This window comes from Alexandromys fortis, unplaced genomic scaffold, assembly GCF_014885135.2.
Source record: "Alexandromys fortis isolate MF-2015 unplaced genomic scaffold, M_Fortis_MF-2015_v1.1 scaffold_174, whole genome shotgun sequence".
Lineage (NCBI taxonomy): Eukaryota > Metazoa > Chordata > Mammalia > Rodentia > Cricetidae > Alexandromys > Alexandromys fortis.
In genome coordinates, this window is record NW_026068063.1 from 1,549,176 (window position 1) to 1,565,557 (window position 16,382).

General features: G+C 36.6%; 1 protein-coding gene across 8 annotated transcripts in view; it reads right to left on the reverse strand.

Moving 5' to 3' along the window:
* The window catches only part of Tanc2 (tetratricopeptide repeat, ankyrin repeat and coiled-coil containing 2), a 313,979-nt gene that overhangs the window by 73,599 nt on the left and 223,998 nt on the right, over window positions 1–16,382 (reverse strand). For all 8 annotated transcript variants that reach the window (XM_050120340.1, XM_050120346.1, XM_050120345.1 and 5 more), the window contains 2 exons: window positions 11,865–11,998; window positions 4,734–4,965 (listed from right to left, as the gene is read on the reverse strand). In XM_050120340.1, the coding sequence (XP_049976297.1) occupies window positions 4,734–4,965; window positions 11,865–11,998 (366 nt within the window). The remainder of the gene's footprint in view (window positions 1–4,733; window positions 4,966–11,864; window positions 11,999–16,382) is intronic.

Genomic DNA, 16,382 nt, shown 5'->3' on the forward strand with positions numbered 1-16,382 from the left:
AAACTTCCAACTTTTGAAATCTTTAAAACTTTTGAAAAAGACTGTCAATTTTTTTTAAAGGAAAAGTGTATTATTTGAAATCTAACTTCTGACTATGAATTGAAAAGTATTTTCCATAAAACTTTTCCTGGGAGGAAAATTTTAGCTACCTCTGAGAATAAAATATATATACTCTGATGAGTTTTGACAAATATATATAATCATGCAACCAAAACCCTGATCAAATTAAAGAATTTTGCTATTTAAGAAAATTCCTTTTAGTTCCCTTCCTGTCAGTGCTTAATGGACTAGCCATTGCTTTGACTTCTATCACCAGAGGCTACATACATTTGTTTCTTTTGATCAATATAAAGTTTCTGAGACTAACATTGTTGAGTGTAATATCTGTTTATTGATATTACTAAGAAGAATTTTATTGAACAAATATACAACCTACCTATCTACTATGTTGATGGACATCTGTATTTATGTACTTATTAGGATGATTATATGGATGCTCTTTTATTATCATATTAAGATAAATTATAGCAGTTAACTTCCAAGTGTTAACTAACACTGCATTCCTGGACAAGTAGAAATTAACTTTGCTATTAGCTTTATTTTTTCTTCTATGATTTTGTTATCATGGTCACGAGGAATAATGGTCTATAATCTATTTTTTTATTTTTAAAAGATCCTTATGGCTGGGCGGTGGTGGCGCATGCCTTTAATCCCAGCACTTGGGAGGCAGAGGCAGGCGGATCTCTGTGAGTTCGAGACCAGCCTGGTCTACAAGAGCTAGTTCCAGGACAGGCTCCAAAAACCACAGAGAAACCCTGTCTCGAAAAAAAACAAAAAACAAAAACAAACAAACAAAAAAATAAAATATCCTTATGGCTGACATTTTGATGTCAATGTTATGCTTGCCTGATTAAATAAACTGTGAAGTGTTCTTTTCTGTTTTTTTTAAAAACATCTGTATCAAACACATTTTTTTCAAAATGTTGAATATAATCACTAAAACCATTTGAATCTATAGTTTTCATTTTCATGATAGAAAGTTTTTTCTCTTTTAAATTATCATTAAATTTAACTGCTATAACACTATATAGTTTTTGTATTTCTTTTAGAGTTATTATCTGGTAAACTGTGTGTTTGTTTTAAGAACAGCCATGCTTCTTTAGTGAATTTGTTGAATTTTATTGCTATGAAGTTGTTTATAATGGTTTCTTTTAAAAATATTTTATGAATCGTAGTCGTACAAGCTCTTAATTTCTGATGTTGTTTCTTGAACATTCTCTCTGAGACTTGCTTATCCAATTTCACACCAGCTTTATACTGTTCTTTGATCACTTCCCTCTTTACACTAACCCTGCAGATTTTCCTTATATTTTTCTAGTTTAAGTTAGAAACTTATACAAGTGATTTTATATTATTCACTTTGAAATACTATACATTCTTTGTATGACCTGTTCTTTGACCCAAAGGTTATTTAGAAGTAGATTAACTTATAAATATTTAGGGGTTTTATTGTTATCAATTTTTAATTTAATTCCATTGTTTTAGACAACACTGCTGCAATATTTTAACTTTTTGGGGTGTGCACACCCACATGTGCAGGCCAGTAGGCAACCCTGGATGTTGTTCCCTAGTTGTCTACATTTTTTTTTTGAGACCAGCTCTCTTACTGTCCAGGGACGTGCCAAGTAGGCTAGATGATTGCTAGTGAGCCCCAGGGACCCAGCTGATCCTTCTCCCCAGCACCAGGATCACAAGGGCCTACTTCTATTCTTGTTTTTGTTTTTAAATAGGTATTTGGCATCAAACTTAGGTCCTTCAATTTTATGACTAAACTAGCTCCCTAGACTGATATTTTAATTTTGATTTTTTTGTTTTGTTTTAGAGGTAGGACTGGATCTCATAGTTCTCCCACACCAGTATCCCAAATACTGGGATTCTTAGTATGCACTACCAGACTTGAAAAATTTTTAGAATTTTTGTGACTTGTTCAGAATACAGTTCTGATTATAGTTTATGTTTTCTCAAAGAAAATATATATTCTACATTTATTGGGTAATATTCTGTAATACCAATCAGAGTAGGTTGGTTCAAATATTCTGTATCTTTAATTTTTTTCCTACTTGTTTAAATAGTTACTGAGAGGCATTAAAGTCTCTATCTTTAAGAGGATGTTGCCTGTTAAGCTCTTTGATCCATTTTTTATTTATGTTTCTGAAATAGTGATACTGGGTACAGAATTTAGGATTACTATAGCTCATGAAGAATTGGCATTTATGTCTATTAATTGTTTTTACTAACACTGTCTAGAAGTCTATTCTGACATTAATAAGCTACTCTAGATTTCTTATGGCTTATGTTTTACTCATAATTTTTAAATCCTTTCATTTTCAATTGTGTCATATTTGAGTAACTGAGTAGACAACATATAGATTGGATTTTGTCCTTTATTCAGTCTGATAGTTTCTGCATTTTAATGTACTACTCCATTTATATTTTATAATTTTTAATATGAATTGCCTAATATTTTCTATTATTTTGTTTTTCTTCCTTTTTAGTAATCATACAATTTTTAATGTTTTATAAATTGTTTTCACAACTGTTGCTCATGACTTTAAGGATGAGTAGAAATCCCCAGAATAAGATAAAGCAAAGGAACTCACTTAGGGTTATATTAATAGGGATATCTAAAGCTGGAAATAGAGAAATAAATGAGTAGTTATATCTTATAGTAAAATTATAAACTGTGTTATGTTTGAAAATTTGGGGCAGACTCAAAAATATATTTATATTCTCTTTTTTATAGCTTTTTTTTTTTAATCATTGCACTTTTAAAATACCCAAGCAGTGCCAGGCTTGGTGACACATGCCTTCAATCCTAGCATGGGGCATGGAGGGAGCAAAAGTCAGCGGATCTCTGTGGGTGTGAGGCCAGCCTGGTATACACAGTGAGCTTCAGGACAGACAGAACTACACAGAGACCCTGTCTCAACAAACAGAACAAAAGCATGCACATAAGCACTTTCCTGTATTATGTCCCTATTCAAAATGCATTGCCTGAAATATCTACCATGTTCAAGGTAAAATAACAGAAATGATAAAAGTTGAACACAAGAAAGGTTTTAAATTCAATTGCACCCAATTTAGTCAAAGAGGTAAGTGCAGAAACAACTAATATTTGTACATCACAAAACTTATTGGCATATAGTAAGTGCTCATTAAATGTTCATGTTAAACTGTGCAGCAGTGGCGCACACCTTTAATCCCAGCACTTGAAAGGCAGAGACAGGCAGATCTCTGTAAGTTCAAAGCTAGACTGGTCTACAGAGCGAGTTCCAGGATAGCCAAGGTTACACAAGGAAACTCTGTCTTGAAAAAAAAAAAACACAGCAAAACAAGATTCATGTTAAATTTTAAGATTTTTACATGTATACAATAATGTGTTGAGTAGAACAACTGAGATACATAATTATTTCTTTTCTGTTTGGCTTCCAGTGCTGACAAAAGCATTGTTATGAGTGGAGGAAGGCTAGTAAGGATGCTTAGTGGGTAAAGGAACCTGCTTCCACATCTCATGAATTTGGTCCTAGGACCCACACAGTGGGACGACAGAGCTGATTACCAGTCTGTCCTCTGATCATGTCAAGTTGTGATGTGAGCATACAACACAAAATAAATTAAATGTAATAGAAAAAAGTATAGCAAAGGGTGAAGAGATGGCTCAGTGGTCAATAGTACCCGCTCAAGCATAAACATAAGAAGCTGGGTACGGCTGCACAGGCCTGTGACCCCAGTGCTGGCGGGGTGGAGACAGCAAGCCAGTGAGACCCTGTGCTACAGAGGAAGGGACCCGCCCTCATCCTCTGTCCATGTGGATGTGTACATTCATGGGCAGGTACTATATTTGAATGCCCTCAACTCACCTCCCCACACCAAAAATAAAAGTTAAAAAAGGTAAAAGGAAGTGTGTAGCCAAGAGAGGTTTAGGAAGGTATGGGCTGGCTTAAGGAGAGGACTGTACTTAGGCTTTAGTGGACATCAGGGCTGTGGGGGAAAGCGAGGAAAAGTATGCGCCTGAGAGGGAGACAGAGACCATTAATTTTATTTTCATTAAATGAATTTTTGAAATGATACAATTTATTTACACAAAATGATCACATGCCCTTTTAAGTACCTTTCAAGGTGAATAGTCAAAGAGATTTCGAGTGTAAATACCGTGGTGAGCAACCACAGGATGCCTTATTGGCCATGGATGGGGCAATAGATAGACTGCAGATGTTTTCTAACTATACAAGTTTCTACACTACAGCGTTTCGAAGCATACAAACCCTGTAACAGTGAGCAGGAGCTACAACTTTACTGATTTATTCTAATTCCACAGAAGGGATTAGAAGCTCTGCTACTTTATTATAAGAAAACTGAAATCATTTGGAAATCAAAATGAGAACTTTTACAAAGGAAGGAGGAGGTATCAGTTTCTACAAGAACTTGTTCTTTTGAAATAGGGTCTTACTTGGTTGGTCCTGACTTCCTGGACTCAAGCAGTCCATCTACCCCAGCCTTTTTCAAGTGTTGGGATTAGACTTGTGCACCATCACACTCCACCTGAGCAAGGTTCTGTAAGCTATATTCTGTAGACATCAGCTACGGAACATTTAGTTTTGGCAATGTAGTAAATATAATCATCTCTTTATCATGAACCAAGTGATCAGGGCTCCTCAGGACCTCATCTATACCTTTGTGGAGGTTCTCCAGGGGTTCTAGAACTCCCCTCCGGAAAGAGGCCATGGGGTCTTGAACACAGGACCGGAGGCTTAGCATGCTTTGCAGGTGAGGTTCCCGAAGAAGCTGCTCCCGGTAAGCTGTCAGCTGAGGTGAGCGGCAGAGCAGAGCAGCAACATTGTGGACGAATTCTGGTACCAGGCAGGTGTAGGCATTATCTGCCTGGCAATAGTGATAGGCAACCACCTACAGAAAGGTGTGAGTGCAAACAGGCTTATCAGCAAATATGATTACCATATGAACATTCCCCAACACTGTCTTTGGTTTCTCTATTTCCTCAATTTTTTTCAAATAAAAATAAAAGCTGCTAACTCAACTGTATAACTTATGCATAGTCAAAATTTATATAGAATACTTCCATTGTATATATAATATCACAATATGAAACTGATATTTTTAAATAAAAATGGGATACTCCTGGATTATAAGACAGGAGGCAAGACTGAGAATGAAGTTGTACATTAATATTGTTAGCATTTATTCAAAACAGTAGTATAGGAAAGTCGACTTTTAAAACAGCATTAGAAATAAAACAATAACAGGAAAATCAACAAATACACATGCTTACATCACTTTTTAGTTACAGTTGTGCTTTAAAATAAACCTATAAAATAAAATAATCTATATTTAAAAATTATAAGTAAATATTTTCTGAAAGTCCAGACAGAGGCAAAGTACCAAAATAAGATAAAAGGTAAGGAAAGAAGCGAGGATTTGCTAAATATGGCTCTTAAATACTAAGAGTTCATGAGTCTTAATAACATTTAGGATCTGGGATTTCTGGCTGTCTGTTTTAAGCTGTTTGTTAGAAATGTGCAGAATTTACTCCATATTGTCTGTTCTGGCTGTTACTTTTGCCTCAAGAGAAAGTACAAAAGAGGGTTTCCTTTTTCTTTTTGATAGAGTTGCAGTATCAAACCAAGGTTGGCCTGGCACTCCTGATTCTCCTGCCTCCATCTCCAGAGTATGCCATTATGCCTAGCACAGAGAGTGACTTTAATACAGATCGCTCTTCTAGCTCTTACTGCTCAGAAAAGTGATGGGACACTGCAGAAACCAAGGTATCAATAGGAGAAATTCAGCTTAATATATGTAAAGAATCTGACACGGTGCTCAGAAAACAGTAAGAAGGAAATAACGTTAGTGATTTCACCATCATCTCTTCTGCGCTCCTCTTACTCATCATTGCTGTCATCAACATTCTGTAAGTTCATTTTAGCTACTAGCTTTGTGCCTATAGATAACTCTGACATCCTACTAGCACTCAGGGATGTACCGAGAATGCTTTCTTCGTTATCTCTCATAAAGGAGTTCTATTATGAAAAAACTTCTCATCTGTAAATGTGGTCATCTCTTTAATATATTCTGGAAATGCCAGAATTAAACAGTTAAAAAATCATTCTCATTAAACACAAAGGAAATCAAACAACACAGGAGACATTATTGCATATTTAAAGCTAATGACAGGAACTGCTTGTGAATGAAACAATGAAGTCTGAGTTCAATAAGGGCACTAGAAATCAGAGGCTGTATTTGAAAAAGCTCCACTCCTTAGGTACATTAGTCCCTGCTTTATTATCTATCTTAAAGACAGTATAAGAAGCCCAAATAGAAACCTTGTCCTCTCAGTCAATGGTGAAGCCAGGGGTTATTGTCTACAAGAACACAAATATCCACATAATTAAAAAAACCAGTAAACTTTTGAACCAATATATAATCACACTATATTTTGCTTCAATGATTCCAGAGGCCTTGTATAATTTAATTGCTTTTTGCCCAACGCAATGGGTTATCATTTTACAGATAAAGATAATAAAATTTAGAGGGTTTTCTTTTTTGTTGATTTTGTTAAAAATCACATGTGTACTTGGATAAACAAGGTTTCATTTAAAAAAGGTCAGTGTTAAAGTTATATTTTCTTTTTTTTTAAAGATTTATTTATTTATTATGTATACAACATTCTGCCTCAATGTATGCCCGCACGCCAGAGGAGGGTGCCAGATATCAATACAGATGGTTGTGAGCCACCATGTGGTTGCTGGGAATTGAACTCTGAACCTCTGGAAGAGCAGCCAGTGCTCTTAACCTCTGAGCCATCTCTCCAGCCCAAAGTTATATTTTCTAAAGCTGCTTCTCGTTTTAATTTTAATATTTAGCATTCAAATATAAAGTCTTGATTTCTTTGAAGAATTCAGGTAGAAAATCAATTCAATACCTTCAGGTTTGCAAGGTGTTCAAAATAGGTTACTAAGTACACACAAGTAGCTATGTAATATGTATATAAATTCCATCAAAACTATGTGATAAGTACCGAAATGTCTCAGTCAGATAAAGTACCAGCACCCATGTAAAAACAGCTGTTTTTTTGTGGTTAAAAATATCTTAGAAGAAAGTCTTTTGAAATTATGTAAATCCCATTGCTCTCTAAATACTTGCCCATTAACTTTGCTATCTACCAGTGGATCTCTTCTGCAGCAATGATTAGTATGATGCTAAAGGATTTTCAATTTCTCCTCTTCTATATTTGTTATTTGGAACCCCTCTGGAATGAAGAACTGTCCTTCTGAATAGAGTTATGTTGCAATTAATTATTTTAGGCTGAAGCACAAACTATACATATAAGTGATTACATAAAATCATATACTAATATGTGTGTATGAATGTAAAGTTGGAGAAGTAAGGATGTTTAATAACCTTTAACCTTTTCAGTGCTGGGTATTGAACTCAGGGCCCTGTGTATGAAAGTAAGCATTCTATTGCTGACCTACATCTCTTGCTCTCATGTGATTTCTCCTCCCTGACTGACAAAGCCAGTCCTGACTGGCTTGGAACTTCTGGCTTGGAACTCCTGAGCCTCCTATCTCAGCCTCCTGAGTGCTAGAGTTATAGAGTACACCAATATCTTCAGCCCATGCGAAGCTTTTTAATGAGGTCGTTTGGATTTTACTAAAGTGCAACAAGAGAAAGGCTATTTGGTCTCAGTATAGGGAAGAGTTTGAACTTTCCTTATTCATTTAACACCAATTTATATGCTACACCTTTGTATTAAGAGCTGGGGATAAAGTAGATAACACTTAAGCACTGACCTAGTGTAAGATGCAGATTAAAAACAAACAAACAAACAACAAACAATGAAGTTGACAAATATACAACAAGATTGTTTTTCCTATACTTGTATCCAGAATGTAGATGAAATCCGGGTCAGTGTTAATTTGAGAAGACAAAATCCTTAGACACATGAAAACATTATTTATAGGTTACTTGCTGCTTGACTTGGATCTCATTTGTTCTCATGGTTCTAAGAACACCTCCACTAATACTAATTAAACTTCATGACACTGCCTTGCAGATATTCCCTGACTCCGCTCACCCTTCCCTATGTGTTGTGCCTAACATGTCCATATTAGGTTCAACATACTTAATGTTACAAGATTGCCAAAATGATGGCTGCTTTTGCTTTTAGCAACATCACTTCCAAAAACTAAGATCACTTGACATTTTTCTTACATAGTACAGGAATGGCAAGAACGACATAGAGTTCTTTCTTACATAAAAATTCTTTTTTGAAAAAAAAAATTCTTTTTTGGGGGAAAAATCCCCAGTTTTTGATTCCTTATGACACATCTTAGAAGTAATAGGCTTCTTTATTATCTGATTTCATATGCATTATCTTCTTAAAGATTAAACATTTACATGATAAGAGCTGTTAGTAATACAGAAACTTTTTTTTGGAAAAATTATAGCTCAGCAAAATCAGAGAAGGTGAACACTTCCATCCTAGCTTTCTTAATTTGAAGGCATATTCAACGACTGAGAGAGTTTCTAAAAGAATACACAGCAAAGATACTTCTTGTCACTGGAAAAGCAGCAGGGGTTAAAGGCACCAGTTCTTGAGCACCTGTTCCATCTTTTACAGAATTACGACAATGATAATAGCCTTACAGAGGCACACACAGGCTATGAATCCTAGCTCTGTTACCTATTAACAGCATAGCTTTGGAAAAAGAATCACTGGAGCCAGCATTTCCCATGTATAAAATGGAGATAATAATGACTACCATATAGGGTTAGAATACTATGAGATTAAGGAAGAGCAAACAAAACAAAATCTCAAATAGTTCAGTCTCCACACTTATTACAATTTTACTAAACAGATGCCAATGTGTTGCTGCCCTATTAACCCATCCTATATTAAATTCTATGCATATGACTACATCATAGTAATAAGCATAAAAAATGGAAAACTCACCTTTTTCTAGGTAAATTTATATACACAAGAAAAAACCTGAATGAGTTCCGGTGCCTCTCCACTGATTATGCTTAACTGGAGATACAACTGACAGACTGACAGGTGCTGATCTAGCAGAAGCTGTTACAATCCAAGTGGAAAGTGTCTCTTCAGTGTACAAGATGGTTTTAAAGCTGACCAACTCTTTAGTGTCTTCCACTAATTAGCACAAGAAGCAGCAAGGACACTATGAACTACCAGTGGCAATTACTGAAATAGAGGAACTGACATCAAGGACTCTCAAATCAAGAGGCTCTTGATTTTTTTTTTAAATACTGACTTGAGAATCTCATTTAAAAGTCAGATGTCCACTTACTGGTTGGTTATGGTGAGAAGCAAGGCTGCTGGCTTCTGCTCTGTGCTCCCACAGCACAAGCTTCTATAGCCGAACTGTAATGTGGCACAATTACTAGGATAATATTCATTTTTCAACTAGGAGCCATTTCTTATACAATGTTTAGCATAAACTTAAACATGCTGAATCCTCACATGCAAAATGTATTTGTATGTTGTTCGTAGAATTCTAAAATTTTTGAACTTAATATAAATAGCCACCAATTTTCAACTTAAACAATATTTAACATTTTTGAATATTAAATATGAACATCAAATGTTAGGGGAAACTTATTATAGAATATTTAATAAAATATTAAAAACAGTCCATCTCAAGGAATAAACAGACTCATTTATATTTTGTTTGAAGGTGACCCAATCATGAGATTTAGAATGTGATCACTCCTCCAGAAAGGATAAACTGTCATTAATAGCCTACTTATACTTAAAACTTTTCAAATACAGAAAATAAGGAACTTGTGATTTCTTTCCTTGGTGAAAGAGGGAGGAAGCTGTAACAAAGCAGACAGACAGAATATCTTTTATCTTCTTAGCACCTACCACCATCTGATGTATTATGTGCTTATTTGAGTATTGTCTTTCTCCCACCACAAAAATGTAGGCTACACAGTGCAGATCATTTGTGTTGTGTGACTCATTTCTGGATTGCTGGACATTCTAAGCAAATAACTGAATGCAATGCTGGGATCTCTTCAACATTCATCTATTTCTGTATTTACTTACATTATTCTAAAGAACAGGTGGGACACCCTATTTATAAAAAAGCAGAGATGTCTTTTACAGTCACAGTGAGCTGACAATTAATATGAGGGAAATCTGGGCTGTTCTGGAAGTCCATCTGAATGTGTACTAGTAGGAATGATAAACACCTCACCCAGCCTATGGAGTTTCAGTCTATAGCCCTGGTTGGAACCCACTGTCAGTTAGTCTTCCCTCAAATTCCTAGAAGCCCCATTATCTCATCCTCCTAAGTGCTGAGACTAAGAGCCACCAGGCCTTGCTTGGAACGGATTTCTATGAGGAAATCTGAAACTGGCAGTATTACAGACCATCTGTGAAACTTCAGAAAAGCACAAGAATTAAAAGTACCAGGTACTTTGGAGGATGAAGGTTGGGAAAGGAACAGAGACCAGGATTCCCTACCCAGGTGATCACCTTTTCAGCATCTAGAGAAGAGATGTTTACTGACTAGAGACACTGGGAGAATCTAAGCTTAGCTATACCAAAAACAGCAAAGGAGAGGCTGGGTGCAGAACTGAAAAAAAAAAAAAAAAAAAAAAAAGGCCTTCAGTAAAATCTGCATAGTGACGACTAAAACCTCAGTGATATTTTAACCAGCTCTAGAACACTGGCATGCAGTATATATATTCTCTAGGTAAAAGGCTGGAGAATTCTTTGTGAAAGGATGTGAACAATTTAAGAAAGAAATCCCCTAAAATGTATGAACACCAATTTCTGGGTATTTCTAATAAAGAATGGATCATCTAAATGATTTTGTAAACTCAAGCAAACATAGTCACATGAGTTCTCTCTTTCTCTCCTACTCTCTCTCCTCAACACACTCTCCCAGCTTCCCTGTCTCCTCCCCTCCCAGGAGGAAAGAGGGAGGAAGAGGAGAGAGAGAGGGAGAGGGACAGACAGACAGAGAGACAGAGAACACTAGAGGAATAAAATTTTAAAATGCTTTGTAAACAAGGGGACCAACTGTAGAAAAGAGTCATTTAATATTAAAACTATGATAGCCAAAAAGTATTTTTGCTTTTTTTTTTAAATGAAAAGGTTGAAGATAATGCTGAAGAACTCTATCAAAAAAGACTGGGGATGTACAGTTTATGGGAGTTGATTGGCTGGGTAAAGAAGTCAACTGATAGTTTTGAGCATTATTTGTTTTTCTTGTGCATATGCTATTTTGAGAAAGATAGGAAATTTAAATTAAAAATATTATGGATTCTGGGTAGTGGTGTGGTACTTTAGTCCCAGCACTTGAGAGGCAGAGGCAGGCGGATCTCTATGAGTTTGAGGCTAGTCTGATCGACAAGAGTCAGTTCCAGGAAAGGTTCCAAAGCTACAGAGAAACCTTGTCTCGAAACACACACACACACACACACACACACACACACACACACACACACACACTACATGGTACAGTAGGAAGAACTATGAACCAGTAATAAAAATGCAAACTACTGTTTATTTATATGGTGACTGACTAGACTGGCCAACACCCTTATCTAACTCATTAGAAGACTTTCTTCTAAGTCTTGAGGTTCTCATCCCATCACAGCATTTTTTTTTAAATAGGAAGAGAAAAACAAAGGAAAAAGAGAAACTTTTCTTCATGTTCTCCCAGACACTTTTACATATTTTTGCTAAGAATCTCCCCACCTTTGCTTTAGTGCTAAAATGGAACTCGCAGGCTCCCAGTTTGGGAATCCTATTGTACCTGTGAGGCAAGTCTTCGCATGGCCTCCTCCTGCCGTCTGCGCATTTCTGGAGTTCCTGGGCAGCTTCCACTGGTAATAGATGAATGGGCTGAAGGTGGCTGGGTGAGCGGTAGTTCTCTGTTGGCATCTACATCTGAATTAAGAAAATGAGATGTTTGATCAGAGAATCATAAAACTCTAGACTGGTGGTTTTCAATCTTCCTAATACTGTGACCTTTAGTAATGTTCCTAATGTGGTGGTGATGACCAACCATAAAATTATTTTGTTCCTATTTTATGGCTGTAATTTTTCTGTTATGATTCATAATGTAAATATCTGATATGCAGGATATGTGGTATGCTGGTCACGGACCTAGAGGTTGAGAACCACTGCTCTACTAAAGGCATATTAAATTCCTTTAATATGTTGTTCCTTTAATAAATTGTTCTATGACCAAGCAATTCCATTCCTAACTATATACCCAAGTGAAGTAAAAAACACACATCTAAATAGAATCTTGTACATCAATGGCCAGAGAAGAAAAATTTATAGCTGATAGAAAATCAACTATACAAGTCAGATGTACATCAATTAATGAATGGATACAATGAACTGCTTGCTACTTGAAGAAAGGAAGTGAAATACATACACATGCTGCAACATACATGATACCACATCAGGCCCCCCAAATCTTCAGTATACGCTTATATTTATATAAAATATTCATTCAGATGGGGAAATCCATACCAATAGGTAAAGTAGGGGCTTTCTGGGGTAGGAGATGAGGAGTTTGAAGGAAAGTAGGGATTTACTGAGATATACAAGTTTCTTTTAGTAGGATCAACTGTTCTAAAATTAGGTTGTGGTGACTGTGATACAGTATTTGGATATATTAAAAATGCAGAACTGTTTTTCACTTTATTCTGAGACAGAGCATTACTATTTGGGCAGATTTCTTTATGTTTAGGCTCATATAGAACTCAACAGCACCCGTCCTGCTTCAGTTCCCTGTGCCCTGGAGTTACAGATATGCTACACGACTCTCATTTTATTTATTATCATTATTATTCAATTGTTTCATTTATTGATCTATTTATTTAAGACTGACAACTTACTTTGTTGCTCAGATGATGACACACTATGCTCATTTTACCTGTCTGTCTGTGGCTGATCCTTACATTGCTGTCAGACTGGCCTCAAACTCTTCCTTGATCTCTTCCTGAGTGCTGGGATTATACATGTACCCCATGCCCAGCTAGGAATTGAGCATTTTAAGTGTGTAAAATAATATTAAAAAAGAGAAGAAACTTTCGAATTTTTAACTGGTTCTTGCTAGTTGTAAGACTATCTTTGGATTAAACAAAGAAACCAGACTTCTGAGTCACAGAACTAGAATATGACATACCAGGGCTGTTTAAAACATGGTACTGTGTTATGATGCCACTGAAAACTACGCTTCAAGTGGTGTAAGTAATAAAGTATTAGAAAATTAAAAAAGGAAAATTCATTATTAGAAATGACAGAAACGAACAGGAAATAAAATATTTTGAAAACAAGAACCAACAAAACTAAACAAAATTGAAGTTACTGGGTGGTCTTCTGGCTATTCTCCTTTTTGTTTGGTGGCTTACTTTCCGTTTGTCATGCAAAGAACAGTAGAAATAGAAGTTAATGGATAAGTCAGTGTACTCAGCAAACTAGCAAAATGGATTTCTTAACCGAGCAGAGTAGGGATTACTTAACTGAGCAGCTGTTTGGCGGCTGTTGACAAATGTCAGGTCCAGGTAACTACACTGGGACCTCCAGTGGCAGGAAAATACATTCTGTATTAGGCAGAACTTCCCTACCTACCACACTGAGTGAGCTTGTAGTGGATGCAATAATGTCTGAATTACGCAACACTCCATTTTCACAAAATGTTTTTGTTCTTTGTGTGTGCTGGGGGAGAATGATGACGGCAGAGAACGATGGTGGTGTTGTATCTGTGAAAGTAGGCGGGAAGCAGGATGACAGGCTAGTGTCTGCCTTGACAGCTTTTCCCTACCTTCTAAGGGAAATGACAAGGAGGGGGCAGGCTGTGGAACTGAATGTGGGGGAAGGAGGCTATGCAGTAAAGTACCTCAGGCTAAACTGCTCACATCTTTTGCAGCAGTACTGCTCGGTGTGGAGGAGGCAGAAGAAAGAACAACAGATGACACACAGATAAGTCAAAAGCTCTATAACGTCCTAGTTTTCCATTATTACTATAACTGAATCACAGCATCACTGCCCGAGGGTTCAGAAAGCCAGTGGGATTCCAAATAAACCTACACAAGTTTAATAATGTATGCTAAACTATAGATAATTAGGCCAAGCCTCTGACATTATTCTTATTCCTTAACTTCTGCTGCTTCAGGTAATATTTTTATATTGCTAGCTCATATGGTAACAAATTTATGCTGAAGAATAGCTTGCAGGCTGGAGAGATGGGTAGGTGGTTAAGAGCACTTGTTGCTTTTGCAAAGGACTCAGGACCCAGAAACAAACTAACTCCCACATGACAGTTTACAACCGTATGTAACTCCAGTTTCAGGAAATGTGATCTCCTCACCCGACCTCTGTAGATACAAAATACACATGTGGTGCACAAACATACTTGTTGTAGGCAAATCACACATAAAATGTAGACATCTTATTTTTCCAGTCACAGAAAGGAATAAAATAAAGACAGCGTGTATCCTATCAGTCAACTATGTCTGCCTCTTCTTTAGGAACAGGTTATTTGAGGATGGTAGAGGCAAAGGGTAGTCTAAATGCCAACAGATTACAAAAACAAGTATTTTCATAAAGCAATGTAGGTTCTGTATAGCTGTGACAGAGATAGCAGCATCTACTTTATTTCTCCTACTGTTTTCAAGTCTTGAAAGTTAATAAGAGTCAGATCTACAGCACTAACAGTGGAGATGATTTTATAAATGGGGAGTGTTTTATTGTTTCTGGAGATCCCCAAGAGATAAAAGGCAACAGTTATTAGAGAATAACAATAAACTACCTTTGAAAAATAGGCTTTGGAGAGTATACAGACTGTTATCTATTTACTCTTGTTCTTCCTGGTTGATGTGTGGACCCCAGATACTTTGCTTTTAGACAAAGCAGCTATCCTTGGCTTTGGGATTTATCTTCTGTTAGACATGATCCTGCCACTACTATCTGCCACACTGATACACCGAAGAGTCAGAGAAGTGTTAGCCAGCCAGTTTTCTTGCTGGCACACTCAAATAGCTCAACTCCTGGACTACTCAGATAAGCAGCAGTATGGTGTGGTAGATACGTAAGCACTCGAAGGAAACACTGGAATAGGTGTGGAAATTCACTTCTAACCATGAAGGCATGTTCTTTGACTCAACATTTCAACACAGAAGCTATTTTTAAGGCTCCTCTACTTCATTATCACTGTTATGTGCCGTGTAAAGGACTGAACTCCATTTCAGGCATGCTGAGCAAGTACTCTGTCACTGAGCTACCTTGTTATTCCTCAAAGCAGCTCTTAACAACCAGCTAGTCATACTTCTTCGGTTGCAAGTGACAAAACTGAGATCCAAAGAATTAATGCACATTTACAGTCACAAAGTACCATATAGTCAATTTGAATGCTGTGGCACAATCCCAAGTTCTGGACTCTCACGATATGATGTCAATCTACCTTAGAAACAATTCATTTGGGAACATGAGCAAGGTATTCCCCTAAGATAAGAGTTCACTATATAATCTTACTCAGTAAGTTTTCTGTTTAGATACCAGGTCCTTTTACATGTTAGGAATTCTTACGTGTACCAGAGATAATCATCTCTTTGATATAGGAACTGCTAAGCAATTTTAAAAGTTAAAATGTTTGGATGTATTCAGTGAGTTTCTGTTAGGTTTCTAGACCCTGTGACTACTACAGTCTCACACAAATCATTTCCAGTGTTTTTTTTTATATGATTGATTAGGACTGTATGATTGATTAGGATCAGCAAAGCAAGCCCTTTCTTTTGTTTTCAACCATCAAGGAGAGGCAGATTGCTTTATACAGGAAGAACTCTTACACACATCCATTTACTTTTGTCCCTAAATGAGTTTTGCCATAAGAAAAGGCAGCCGAGAAAAGGGGGAGAGAATGGCTGCTTCTGAAACCAGGCTGCATTGCTTCCCTATATATTGGCTGAGTCTCAGATCACTTATCTGTGAAATGAAGAAAACAGGAACTATCTCACTGAGTCGATAAGTGACGGCACAAATTAACATCTGTAAGCACGTGAAGACGTACTATGTGAGTGTTTACAAAGAAGCAATCAAGATCCCAGTGGTCCTTGAGATTTCAGTCCGGTGCTCCAATGTGGGTCTCTGTCTCTGTCTCCTTTCATCGCCTGATGAAGGTTAATATTCAGGAGGATGCCTATATGTTTTTCTTTGGGTTCTCCTTCTTATTTAGCTTCTCTAAGAACCCGAATTATAGGCTCAATGTCCTTTATTTATGGCTAGAAACCAAATATGAGTGAGTACATCCCATGTTCCT